The 13,041-nt window shown below is 42.4% G+C and overlaps 1 protein-coding gene and 1 pseudogene across 2 annotated transcripts in view; one reads left to right on the top strand and one right to left on the bottom strand.

Annotated features, from left to right (window-relative positions):
- Positions 1 to 12,913, top strand: part of snphb (syntaphilin b) — a 34,051-nt gene extending 21,138 nt beyond the window's left edge. The window contains exons 1-5 of one of the 2 annotated variants that reach the window (XM_070969586.1): positions 487 to 573; positions 3,182 to 3,361; positions 3,995 to 4,102; positions 5,130 to 5,279; positions 5,496 to 12,913. In XM_070969586.1, coding sequence (XP_070825687.1) covers positions 3,222 to 3,361; positions 3,995 to 4,102; positions 5,130 to 5,279; positions 5,496 to 7,554 — 2,457 coding nt within the window. In that variant the 5' untranslated portion in view covers positions 487 to 573; positions 3,182 to 3,221 and the 3' untranslated portion in view covers positions 7,555 to 12,913. Of the gene's footprint in view, positions 1 to 486; positions 574 to 3,181; positions 3,362 to 3,994; positions 4,103 to 5,129; positions 5,280 to 5,495 lie in introns of those variants that run through there. The other variant, XM_070969585.1, reaches the window with a different exon arrangement.
- The window catches only part of LOC139335587 (tubulin alpha-1C chain-like), a 328,997-nt pseudogene that overhangs the window by 296,321 nt on the left and 19,635 nt on the right, over positions 1 to 13,041 (bottom strand).

Genomic DNA, 13,041 nt, shown 5'->3' with positions numbered 1-13,041 from the left:
GGTTTAGTGAATGGTGAATTACTGCAATGCTGACCTGGCAAATTGATTTATTGAGTTTAAAATGTAACAAATATCCCTCAGAAAGCCCACTATAAATAACATGAAAACAACACTGGGATGTTCACCAGAGCTCTCAGTGCTTAGAAGTTGGCATCAAAAACAGCAGTACAGATGTGCGTAGCATGAAGTTGTGTTTAGCGGCTACGTGCACGGTAGAAATAATGCTATCATTGTGCTGTGGAAGCATACTGTGATCACACAAATGATCACTGGTTGACCACAGCTGCTTGATCAGCAGCACAATGTTTTTCACAAAGACTTGGTGAGACATCGACGTTGCTTGAAAGTACTTTTTGCTTTGTCTAAAATGATTCAGCTTCTTGAGCAAAGTCTCTGTCTCTACAAAAAAAGCCAAAAAAAAAAAAGAAAAGAAAAAAAGCCACAAAAAGCCACAGCACATTTCCATACTCCACCATCTAACACCAACCAACACCTGGCTCCTGGACAGCACTCAGCTCCCACCCATGACTGCCTCCACCAGACTGTCACCCACCAACCACAGTCCAGACACAGGTCCATCCCAGCAGATGGATAGGATAGACTGTCAAACCTTACACACTGTTGTACTGTGTATTCTGCAGACTCACTGCTTCAGCCGCTTCCCTCTGCCTGTTTCTGTTCTGTCTTGGCTTTTGTCATATATTGATCTTCAATGAAACTACTGAGTAGTCAATATCTGGCCTCCTCCCTTGTATCACACAGGACACGTTTCCTTAGCACGACCCCTCCTAGAAACTGAGGAAGTTGGAGTAACAGATAGATGAATAAATAGATGTATATGTTTTCACAGAGAAATGAGAACTATATACTATCATTGTGTTAGTGTGTCATAAAAGTAATGTTGGAACAGTTGCAAATCATAAACATGCCAAGTTTGCTCATTTGTTGTTGCTCACACATCCATCTATGACCTCAGATTTCAACTCACTCCATGTTACTTTTCCTCAATGGCTGAATGCTCCAACAAAATGTAAACATAGCACAAATGGAGAAAAGTCATGAAGTCAGGAAACGGACTCTGTAATGGCCTTTACACAGCTTTACCATATGCCATACACTACCAGTTGTAACAGACCATGTGAGGAAGTGGATGAGGCTGCAAAACCAATGATTGTATTGAACTGGGCAACAGTGCATTTTATTATTTAACTTTTCACTTTTAAGATTGAGTTGAATTTTTTTTCAGTAGTTATAATTTTTTAAATTTTATTTCCCTTATTGACCGTATAATTCCCTTGTTTCTGTTGGACATCAGACGGCTTGTGTAGTGAAAAAGTTCCAGCAGGCTGAAGTTTAAGTTTTAAGTCACTGAGTTGGGTGTGTCCATCTCGATGGCGTGGAGTTATCGTGTCCTGTGTGAAAATCCCTCATGGCTGCTCTGATTGGTCCTACCTGTTCCCTCTTGCCTCTTTAGAGGCCAGTGATTGGGCAACAGTCATGTCCTTTTAGAGAAACAGGTCATTACAACATTCGGTGTGGGTCATTCAATCACTGATTATAAGACATTCCAATATTTATTACCAGTAAAGAAAGTCTTGACACAAGTTGCCCATCACGGATCACCTTTCCTTCTCCTCGCTACCACAAATGTAACTGAACTGTGAAACTCAACATCTTTATTTTCTTTAGCAGAATAGTAGCAGTGGTTATAGGTGAAAGACTGTGTTTATTTCACTTTTGTTGAGATTAGTATTTCAGTGTTTGTGGTTGTACTTTGTCTCTGAGGTGTTTTTTTTTGCAAATTTCTCAGTTGCCTAATTCAAAGAGATAGTTCAGCATTTTTGGAAATACACTTATTTGCTTTCATGCCAAGAGTTCGATGAGACAGTTGATACTATTCTCATTTCATTTGAATGAACAAAATTAGAGTGGTATGGAGTTAGAGTCAGCAGGCGGTTAGCTCAGCTTGGCATAAAAACACAAAGAACGGGGAAACAGCTTGTGTGGCTCACTCACAGTTGTGTGTTGGAAGAGAGACAAAGTCCTGACGTCGCATCCGGGCTATCCTTCGTTCCACTAGCTTCTGAACTCAATAGCCTACGAAAAAACAAAGGCTCCATATGTGTCCATATACATATTCTCCAACAATGTTTTAGCTGAAATCTCAAAACCTCACTTGAGTGACCCAGGCTAGCTGTTTCCCCCTGCCTCTAGTCTGTATGCTAAGGTAAGCTGATCACCTCCTGGCTGCCTCATATTGAAGAGACAGATATGAAAATGATACAGATCTTTTTATCTACTCACTGCACAAAAGCCAATAGGCCAATTTACCAAAATGTTGTTGTCAAGTAAAATGTCGCTAAGAAGTTCTGAACTGTAATCTGCCCTCTTAGAGAAGGATGTAGTTGTCTGAGTTACGGGTTGAGGAGGGAGCAGAGAGCAGCTTCATCAGTTATTTTCAGCCATGGTTAATCTATAGAAGAAGAAGAAGGACATCTTTTTGGCATTGTGTGACTAAATCGTGTTAACTAACAAACCGACCCGTTTGTCCTTCTGGATTTTAGCAAGCAAATATAACTTGTCCTGATAAGATAGATGTTGTATGCTTATATTGTGACAATCTTTTGGGTTGTATCAGATGTATGAATAGTTGAGTTTATGCTTGATTGTGTTTGTGATGTCAGCCTGAAGTGTTTGGAGTGAAATGCTGTGGTTGAGGAGGCTCTTATGAATACATGCTCATGCTGTTGCCGCTCCCCTGCTCCTCTAGTCATTTGAGTGTCCAAACATTTTATCTCTTGTCAATTGTGTTTCATGATGCAGATTGTGAGCTTGTGTTCTGTCACAGCAAAGGCCTCATGACTGAAAATTACTTCATATAGTTTCATATGGAAGCCAAAGAGAGCAGCCTGACGACTGCTTTTGTAAAGCTTTTAGTGAGCTACCTCTCGTGGACCCCTTCATTTTTTTGAGTGCTTGTTGATATTTAGCGTGTGCCTGCCTGCAGCTCAGGTTCTGAATGAATTAGGTGAATTCCAAGGCAGTACAGTATATATCAGACAGCTTTGTCTTACTTCAATAGTACAGTGTGCATACACTTAAAGCATGCACATTGTATCGTTCTTGTGTGGTCCTGTGCTGTCCTCTGTGATTTAACATCCTGTTGTCTCTGCCTGGTCAGGTTTGACTACTGCAGGTTCATAGAGCTAGACTACGTTCCCATGGAGACAGGCTATATGGTCTCAATGCGTCCAACTAAAGGCTATGCATCAACCAAGTCGCCAACTAAAGGATACACTTCCACCAAGTCTCCGGATCGCCACAGCCGATCAACAAACTCTCCCTCCACCCCTCGTTCTCGGTCTGTTCTGAGTCCCTCTTCTTTCCTCCCGATCAGTGTTGTCTCTGAAGCATGAGAATGATGAGACTCTTTGTGCTGTTGTGAATGTTTCATGATGTTATATTGTGGAAAACATCTGAGAGAACTGTTTCCATAGCATCATGTCTAGTCTGAACTGTTACCCCCTTCTTCTTTTTCTCCTTGTTTGTTCTCTTTCTTTTTTCATAGTCTTTAGTGCAAAGTATCCTCACTTTATTTCTTTTGAGGAATGCTTGTGGTGATTATATCATTCAGTCTTTTATCCTTTTCTTCTTTTTTTTAGGGCACATTCTCTTTTCAAAAAAACTGCAGCATCACTGTTTGTGCCCAAAGGAGTGTGTGTCCTGGTTTCTGAGGCAGAACTGCTGTCAGTCATCAGTGACTTTGGCCTCCGTATTTGTAATGTGTCTGTGTATATTTATGCATTTCTCTGTTCTATTGGCATGTAAGTGGACCTGGATTGATGTTTGCTTCATTCATGTCTATTCTGATTTTGAACAGTGTAATGATGGTTTTGCTCAACAGCTCAGAGAATTCACTGTAACTTCGCTGTCTGGAGTGTGGTTTCATGGTGTTACCAGGAACAGATTAACATGTCCTCTCACTTTGTGCCAGGCGGACACCGGCTGCACCCAGTAATAGAGATCCCTATGGCAACGCCTCCATCAGCAGCAGCAGCAACTCAGGCTCTTGTAAAGGCAGCGACTGCAGCCCCACCAAAGGGTAAGGTATCAGAAACTGCATGGCCTGTTTAGTACTGGAGATGAAAACATACTCCCTGGAATGACTGACTGCAGTCATTTCAAACCAAATGAGAAAGATACTAATAAAAGCTGAACCTTTGTATGACTCACAAGTGAAAATCAGAACTTTTTTTTTTTTTTTTTTTTTTTTTTGGACAACATGTATCTCTATTCACCAGTTTTATCAGCCTGATAATCAGACTGAACTGTCTGCAGTTGCTAAAGTCACTGAAAACGAGATGTTGGTGGCAGTTCCGAGGTCAGCTTGTTCCTGTTTCTTTTTTAACACAAACGAAATGATTTACCCAGCTTGATTTCTCATGTGTCCAGAGTTTTTTAAAGATGCTCTAGTCAGTATTTTTATCACAGTAGTGGATCAAATGACTTGGTATTATGTGAAAGGTATTGCTCATAGCGATGAACCCATCCAGCTCATCCAACTCTGCAGTTCCCCTTAGCTCTGTGGAGAGCGCAAGTGTCTTAAGTTTTACTGGCCGGATTTATCTCATCAGCATAATGTTTGATGATGTTTTCAGCTAGAAAGTTCTAAAAACCCACTGTTACACCACCTGTCAGGACCAAATAGTTCGGATAAAGTTAGCAATGACCTTGTGAACATAGTGTAACATTTCCCTCAAGAGGTTTATCAGGTTTGCTACATTCATTATTGTTTGAAATGTTTTCATATGAGTGCTGCAAAACCCTGTCTTTCATTTAACATGACACCAGGAGTTTTCAAATGTTAAATTATGCCTAAACACAGTACATTTTCCTAAAACCAGCAAATTGTTTTATTTAAATCATGAACTATCTGCTCAATGGATAACTGAACAAGATTACCAACCTGTCAGGTGGTCAGTACCACCCCTCTGCACTTGACAGTTTTCACTACTCAGTGCAACAGATACATTATGGTCAGTAGAAAAGCATTGAGGCCCAACATCTCACTGAGTTGAAACCAATTCTGAAGAACTCGGAAAAACAGCTTTCATATGCTCATGTCTTAGACGTCATCAGAAGTACACTTCATGTACGGATAACCATGGTATCCGGCCCCCTCCACCGGAGCAGTACCTCACACCCCTGCAGCAGAAAGAGGTGTGTATCCGACACCTGCGGGCCAGGTTAAAGGAAACGATCAACACTCTACAAGACAGGTGAGATAATGAGATAGACAGAGAAATGATGGATATTGGCCAGAAAGCCAGTTTTTTTATGGTCTGACTTGTTGTCATGTTTTTACTTAAGTACTTCTTACAGTTTCTAACCCTGCCCTTACCCTAAGATTGTTATTTTGTTCTCTCCCATTTGCTTTTTGGTCTTTCTCAAATGGTCTCTTCCCCTTTTTCTCCTCTCTGTTTTGGCCATCTTAGGGACACTGAGATAGATGAGCTGAGAGGCCAGCTTTACAGGATGCAGGAGGACTGGGTTGAGGAGGAATGTCACCGTGTGGAGGCTCAGCTGGCACTGAAGGAGGCACGTCAGGAGATCCAGCAGCTCAAACAGGCTGTGGACACTGTTCGTGCCAGGCTCAGTGATGCTGGGGGGGTCAGCGGGGACGTAGGGGTCCAGAAGTACTTCCAGGACATCAACGCTCAGAACCACAAGCTTGAGAATCTTTTGCTTAACATGGAATTAGCACAGGCTGGATTAGCCAAGGAAGGGGAAGCCATACCAGGTTGTCGGACCCGTGTTGGGGGTTCGGCACCAGCCTCGGTATCAGGGGAAAGTCCAGGGGGATTACCCAAACCAGCAGTAGGAGGGAGGGGTTCTTGCTCCTGTGATGGTTCTCCAGCCCGTTCTCTGACCCGGAGCTCCACCTACACTAAGCTGAGTGATCAAGCACTGGCAGACCGGAATGGTAATGGTCCAGACTTTCCTTGTCTGTCAGGTGACGGCACACAGGACAGCGGCTTTGTGTGTTGTGGGGAGAGCAGTGTCCCCAGCCGGGCTGACCTGCTTCTGGAGGCTGCCTTCCTCTCTGAAGAAACAGCATCTTTACTCAATTCCTACACACAGGCCTTTGCCCACTCTCTGCCAACCTCTCTGCCCCACTCTTTGCCTAACTCTCTGCCCAACTCTCTGCCAACCTCTCTGCCCCACTCTTTGCCTAACTCACTGCCCAACTCTCTGCCTCACACTTTCTCCCACACTTTACCTCATTCTTTCCCTCACAATTTGTCCCACTCTGTGCCCCACACTATGCCGCACTCCTCCACCTATGAGAAGCTGTGCACAGGTGACCGACTGGCACCCTTTCGTTGTGGTCTGGGTGGAGTGGGCTGTATGAGCCATCCATGCCTGTCCCACCATCACCTCTACCTGCACCCCCTGCGAGAGATGGGCATTCAGACAGAAAGCTGCCCCATCCCAGCAACAGCAGGTTACCCCTCTGATCTGGATACCATTGCAGAGCAACGCACTTTCCGCTCCCAGGCCTGCAGTCCCACCTCCACCTGGATATCTGATGAGGGGGAGGACGAGCTGGACTCCATCACCACCACTACTTCAGTAACCACAGCAACGGTCATGAGTACGGCCACAGAGCCAATTCCAGTCTCCAAAACACCGTTGGTCCCATTACCACGCTCTGCTACTGTGGCATGTTCAATGGAAAGTCCTCTTTGTGGAGGGAAAGAGGAAGTGGAGGAAGAGGAAAAGCAGGAGAAAGAAAAGAGAGAGAAGGAAGCTGTAGCAACAGAGAAGCAGGAGGAAACAACAGTGATAAGACTGGCAGAAGAAGGGCAGCCGATGCAGATGGGCTCAGTGGGAGGAAATGAGGTGAAAGTTCAGAGTGCAGTGGAGGAGACAACTTCAGAGAAACTGTGTGATATAGCAGAGACATCAGCAGGGATGCAGGGTGAACTTACATTTGGAGGATGCTGCGGAGAAGGCCGACAGGGTGGAACAACAGTGGAAAACCTCAGTGTGGAAGACAGACAACAAGAAGTTGGTCTATCATTAGGATCAACTCAGGTAGAGGCTGTGGTGCAGAGTCCAACTTGCCCAGGAGTATCATCAGGCGTAGAACAGCCTCATACCTCCCAGCCAAGGAGATCTACTTCCCACGAGGAGATAGCTGGTGTCACTGTAGTGGAGGTCCATGGTGAAGACGATGATGAAGATGAAACTACAGAACAGGGTGCCACAGGGGGCACCACAGCAGAGGATGGAGATCCACCTGACTCTGGTACAATTCAGAAAAGCTACTGGAGTCGTCACTTCTTGGTCGATCTACTAGCAGTGGCCATCCCTGTGGTGCCAACAGTGGCATGGCTCTGCCGGGGTCCAGTCCGTGGTGGACAGCCCATGTATCACATAGGGTCACTGCTGCGTGGCTGTTGCACTGTGGCACTGCACTCGCTGCGAAGAGGAGGTGGGTTGAGACATTACCCCGCAGGCGGGGGAGACCTAGGCGGATCACTGATATAAAAGGAGAATCTGTTCAGCACCTCTGTGGTCCTTAACTATGACCTCTCCTACATAGGTTTGGGTCGTAAGCTTGTTGGAAGATACCTGTAGTGTTGCGGGAGGAAGAGAAAAATCTTTCTGTCCTGCATTTCTCACCACGGTTAATAGCTAAAGGGAGCATCAGGAACATGAAATGTGCATTTATGACTAAGGTCTCTGACTGGTAAACTGTGTTCGGTTTGGTCCTGCTCCTTACTGTCTCTCACCCACTGGTCCTTGCTGTTGCTATCATGATGTCTGCTAACACTGCTGGCTTGTGCAGAACTGAATTAACTGATTGAAATGAATGACATATGCTTGGATGTTTAATGCTGATTGTTTTGTTTTTAAATGCAGGGAAATGTTAAAGGTTCATTGATCTGTTTACCTTCCAGTCTCACTTCTGACACGTTCAAATTATCTTGTGTTGGTGAATGTTTAATTGAAATCTGGTATGTGTATGTACAGTATAAGAGTGTGTACATGTATAACCAACTGGTCTCATTGTCTGCAGTAGACAAGCTACTCTCTGCTCATTGACCTGAGTCAGGGCAAATCCACCCTAATTCAGAATTCACATGTGTCTTGTGGCTGTACCTGTGAGCTTGAGTCGTTGACATTTTCGGGACTGAAAACATGGAGTGTATCTACTACCAAGAAACAGAACTTGATTCTAAAGGTAGAAACATGCCGGAATATACAGAAAGTTCTTCATATCAGGTTTATATCAGAAATAATATTAGCAACGTCAGCTTCGGTTCAGCTAAGCTAGCCATCCGTTTCCTTGTTTTCTTTCTCCACCAGGCAATGCTAGGCAAGGCTTCCAGGAAGTGTAGACATTTCCAACAACCAGATGTTGGAGGGAAGAACAATCAAGCCAAACACAGTTTACTGCTGCTTCCATTGTTTCTGTTCATGCCAGGCAGACACTGGGCAGATTAAACCAGATTTTAACACCATACTGGTTGCCTGCAAAATTGGTTGTGGTTTGAACTTTAGTCTGAGGGGGTCAGAACACCATAAATTGGGCATGCAGATCTAAAACAACCCTGCATTTAAAGAAAGGAAGGGGCTGTGTTGGTGGGAACTTGCAGTTTCAGATATCAGTTAGGCATGAACTACAATCCAGGAAATCCGGTCTGATCTTATCAGACCTCAGAACACTGGCCAGTAGTTTATATTGCTCTGAGAGAGGATTATATTGCTCTGGAAATTAAGAGTTTTCGTCTTTTGTCATGACAATCTCAACATAAACCACAGTAACCATGTAACTTGTCAATGCAGCTGGGTTTTTTTGGTTTTGTTTTTTGTCTGATTCCTCTTCATTGGCACTCATGCTGTGTCACTGAATTGGCCTCAATTCAAATGAATGAGGGTCTACATTTTAGCAAGGCTAAAGTCAGCCTGAACACTGGTTAACTGCCCAAACAATCACCTATCTGGATATTGGATGATGAGATCTGGCATGTCTTTTTTGGTTCCATTTGAGCAGTTCTCATGGCTGCTGTAAAAAGATCTGTGAACAGTAGTGGGCTCAAACAAATCTGGAGCCAGCAGGTGTGTAGCTTAGCTTAGTTTAGCTTAGCTTAGCGTGAAGACAGAAAAGAGGGTGACATAGATACCCTAGCTCTAGCTTTAAACTTAACACATTACACTCTTGGCAAGTGTATTTCCCAAAACTATTCCTTTAATGTCCATAGTTTTTTACCTGTTGTGGCTAACTTTGTGTCTTAACTAAGACTGTGCTGTGATAGAAATAAAAATAAACTTGCAGATCAGACAGGATAAAAAATTACTTCATTCACAATTGATGCTCTTCGATATAGATCAGATTTTGCTGCTAGAGACTTGATTTTGCTTTGACATTCTACCCTGCCAAGAGATACATTTATATTAACATTAACTTCTCATTAACATGACTCCCTTCTTTAAAGATGCAGAATCTGCTCTCTTGTTCCCCTCAACCCCAGCATGCCTTTGAACCCACGACAGCCTGACTTAATCTCCCATCTTCCCAATTCTCACCAAAAGAGTCAAAATTTCCCCTTAATAAGGTGAGAGGGATTTGTCGCTTCTAGTGGGAATTGAATGAGAGCTGGTGGCTCCACCTAGCTGGCTGTGCTCAATGTGTTTGTACCCACTGAGAGTCTCCGATTACATTTGTAGAAACCAAACAAAACTAATTCAGATGCAAAAGCTCATATTCAGAGAATCCAAAAAGTTGTTCCCCACTTCATTATTTTGGAAATCTACTCATTTATTCAACTCAACCAAACCTCACAGTGAGGTTTCCCTTTATCTTCTCTCTGCACAGCGTCCTGCTGGGCTACAGCCTCCATATTTTCTACTCTACCACTGTCTCTCTCAGCGTAAAAGGAATAGTTCAGCATTCTGGGAGATTCGCTTATGTTCTTAGTTAGATGAGAAGATGACACCACTCTTATATTTGCATGCTAAATATGAAGCTACAGTGAGCAGGTGATTGGCTTAGCTTAACACAAAGCCTGGAAGCAGAGAGAAACAGCTATCCTATCTCTGTCTACCTGCCAGCACCTCGAAGCTCACTAACTGAATTAAATCTTGTTTGTTTAATCCATACACAGTCCAAATGTAAAAGCAAGTTCTGTTGCTATTCCTTCCTTTAACACCACTCATGCATTTTCTTTATGGGTTTTTTTTTTTTTTTCAGTCTGGGTTCCAGGTTTTGAGCGCTTAATAACAACATGGTCTTAGGTGGTCATGTTTTAGGGTGGACTTTTTCCTTAACTCAGTCTTAAGATTTATCCTTGCACCCTGAACTATTGAATTATTGAAATATTAAATTTGGGTCACTCTCATGTCATTTTACACACCTCTTTAATACATAAAATCTATGAGGAAGGTCGTTTAATGATCGGACACTTGCTTGTAGATACCCACTGGCTCGGTTGGATGCAGATCTGAATGAAGCGAGTTGTGCTCAGTCTGTGCTCTGTGCTGTATATTTCTGCTAACTTAATGCTGTTGTGGTGTAGTTTAACTGTCACTCTGGTAGTGTGTATTTTAAGTCCACTGTACAAGTTAGTCAGTCAGTGCAAAAAAAAAAAAACTTTATTTGTTTGACAGATCATTCTGTAAAACATTTCCAGACATGGAATACTACATGCTAGTTGACACTCAAAATGTAAATCGATAAGATATCTAGGTTGTAATCGCATTTAGGATCAGGGTGTTTTCTTTGTTTCAGTGGGCTTTTTGAGAGGACTTTGATGAAAGTGATGGCGATTTTCCTCTGTTTGCTGATCTTGTGCTGATGAACGTCATGTGTAATAAGGGCAAACAAGCAGCCTGCAACTGTAAAATCAAAATTCACCTGTCAGAGACTCACGAGCCAACACCCTGACACAACCAGCAAAAATAGTCTGAACAGTTCTTTGGTGAAGAGCAGCATGAATCTTTTTTTTTTACCATTTGGTTGACATGATTTGCACTATTGTTCACTTTATGAATTTGAAGCAATTACTTGAAGTTTAGATTGTACATGTATCCAAAGTGTTGTATGTCCACTGAGTTCTGACTGATTGTTCTGCTGCAAAGTTTAACATAAAGCTGATAACATTTAAGGCAAAAATGAAACAGGTGAAATGTAAAAAGGTAATGCAGACATTTCAGGTAGATCCTTAAAAATACTCATATAATACATGTCATTATTTCTGTGAATACTGTAAAGCAGTTGCCTTTCATCCATGATAAGAGCTGCTGATCTCAGCTCTTTACATTTGACCACAGTATGTATCCAAAGGCCATAGAAAATGATGGACATTTAAGTCTAAATGCAGCTGTAAAACCACACAGTGGCAGAGTGCCAAATGGTGTAATTGTCAGACGTCAGCGACAATCATGATAATCTGTCTGTGTTTGGTGTTCACTTCCTCGATCTGAAGGATCCGCAGCAGCAGTGGCCATTAGAAATGCATCAAGATCCATGAAAAGATTGAATGAATGCCTTAGAGACGCACAGGACTGTCTCTTCTCCACTTACACTTTGTCACAGTTGCTCATCCATAAGCTTTCCTCATTAACTTGAGTTGTGCACTTCTTGTGTTCCCATCGCCTGACTGTATGAACCGCTTAGCTAAAGTGGATAGGAGGCTGAAACTATTTTATGTTTTGCAAAAAGCCATATAATCCTGTGAGGGGACAGGTGAGAGAATGTGGGAGGCGGCCTCCTCCTCTCAATATTAATGTATTGTGGAACAAAATACTCTAATGATGAAAGTCATGTGAATGATAACTACTGTCTGTCTCATGCTGTCACTAAACACAGGCTATCGTAACAAACAAAGGGTGATGGAGGAAAGGAAAGGCTGGATTTAATGAGCTCGTATGCTGCATTAAGAGGTTCTACTTTAGGAGTTCAGGCTTGTTGTGGGTAGCAGAAATCATGTCAACCCCCTTCATTTACCTCTATGCACAACAGTCTACACTGTAGCTGCATCATGTGGTAATGTATGTGAGTTTCTGCTAAGTTCATTACTGAACTGTACTACATTATAATTACTGTAATAATAATAACAGAGCCCCCAAAGTCCTGAAAGATAACTTTTATTTTTTTACCTTGTTTGCAAGTTATTATATTGCTGCACAAGATAACTTGTACACACAAAATGATAACTTGTTTGCACGTTATCATTTACTGTCTTGTGCTCACAATTCTTGCCTTTTATGCAGAAGATATCGTGTTTGCGCAAGTTATGTCGATCTCGTACACACAAGATACACAAGTAATTATTTAATATCATGTGCATTCAAGTAATTGTTTTGCATGTAGAAGTTATTAAGGTAGACACAATAGCTTTTGTGTACAAGTTATCTTGAGGCTCCAAGTTTTATATCTTGTTCACAGACACACACACAGTAACACACACACAGGTTTAATATCTTTTTTGTTTCAGGGACAATGCAACCTTGATAAACATGACTGTAAATGTGCCAATGTTAGCCGGGAGGCTATCTCATACACACAATGTCTTTACTTGTTCTCGCAAGTTGTAAAAATAAGAATCTGTGTGCACAAGAAAAGAATAAGTTCTTCTCTTCTGCACACATGATTACAATTTTTTTTATTTTTATTTTATTTATTTATTTATTTTTTTGGTCTTTAGGGCCTCTGAACTCAATAGCTGTTTGTTGTTTGCTTTATGTGTTTAATGTATGCTGGTGTTTCCAACAGGCTTCCATTACACCTTCATGTCTTCACTTACTCGTCCTAATAGGGTTTGGTGAACGTAATCACATCTTTGGAGTCATTTTGTCAGTTACATTTTCCTGTTCGATGGCTAATAAACACTGCAGTGTCCGTGTTTAGGATTCTGACTGTCCAGTAACTTCCTGGTTGAAACGCATCAGTTCCAGCAGGCTTGAGACAGGGTGGGATGGATTTAATCAAAGTTTAGCCTGACTATCCTCCAATCAGTCTTTACCATACAG

Source organism: Chaetodon trifascialis, chromosome 8 (assembly GCF_039877785.1).
Source record: "Chaetodon trifascialis isolate fChaTrf1 chromosome 8, fChaTrf1.hap1, whole genome shotgun sequence".
NCBI classification, from domain to species: Eukaryota; Metazoa; Chordata; class Actinopteri; order Chaetodontiformes; family Chaetodontidae; genus Chaetodon; species Chaetodon trifascialis.
The sequence above is the reverse complement of the archived record's forward strand: the minus strand, read 5'-3'. Positions and strand labels throughout refer to the sequence as shown.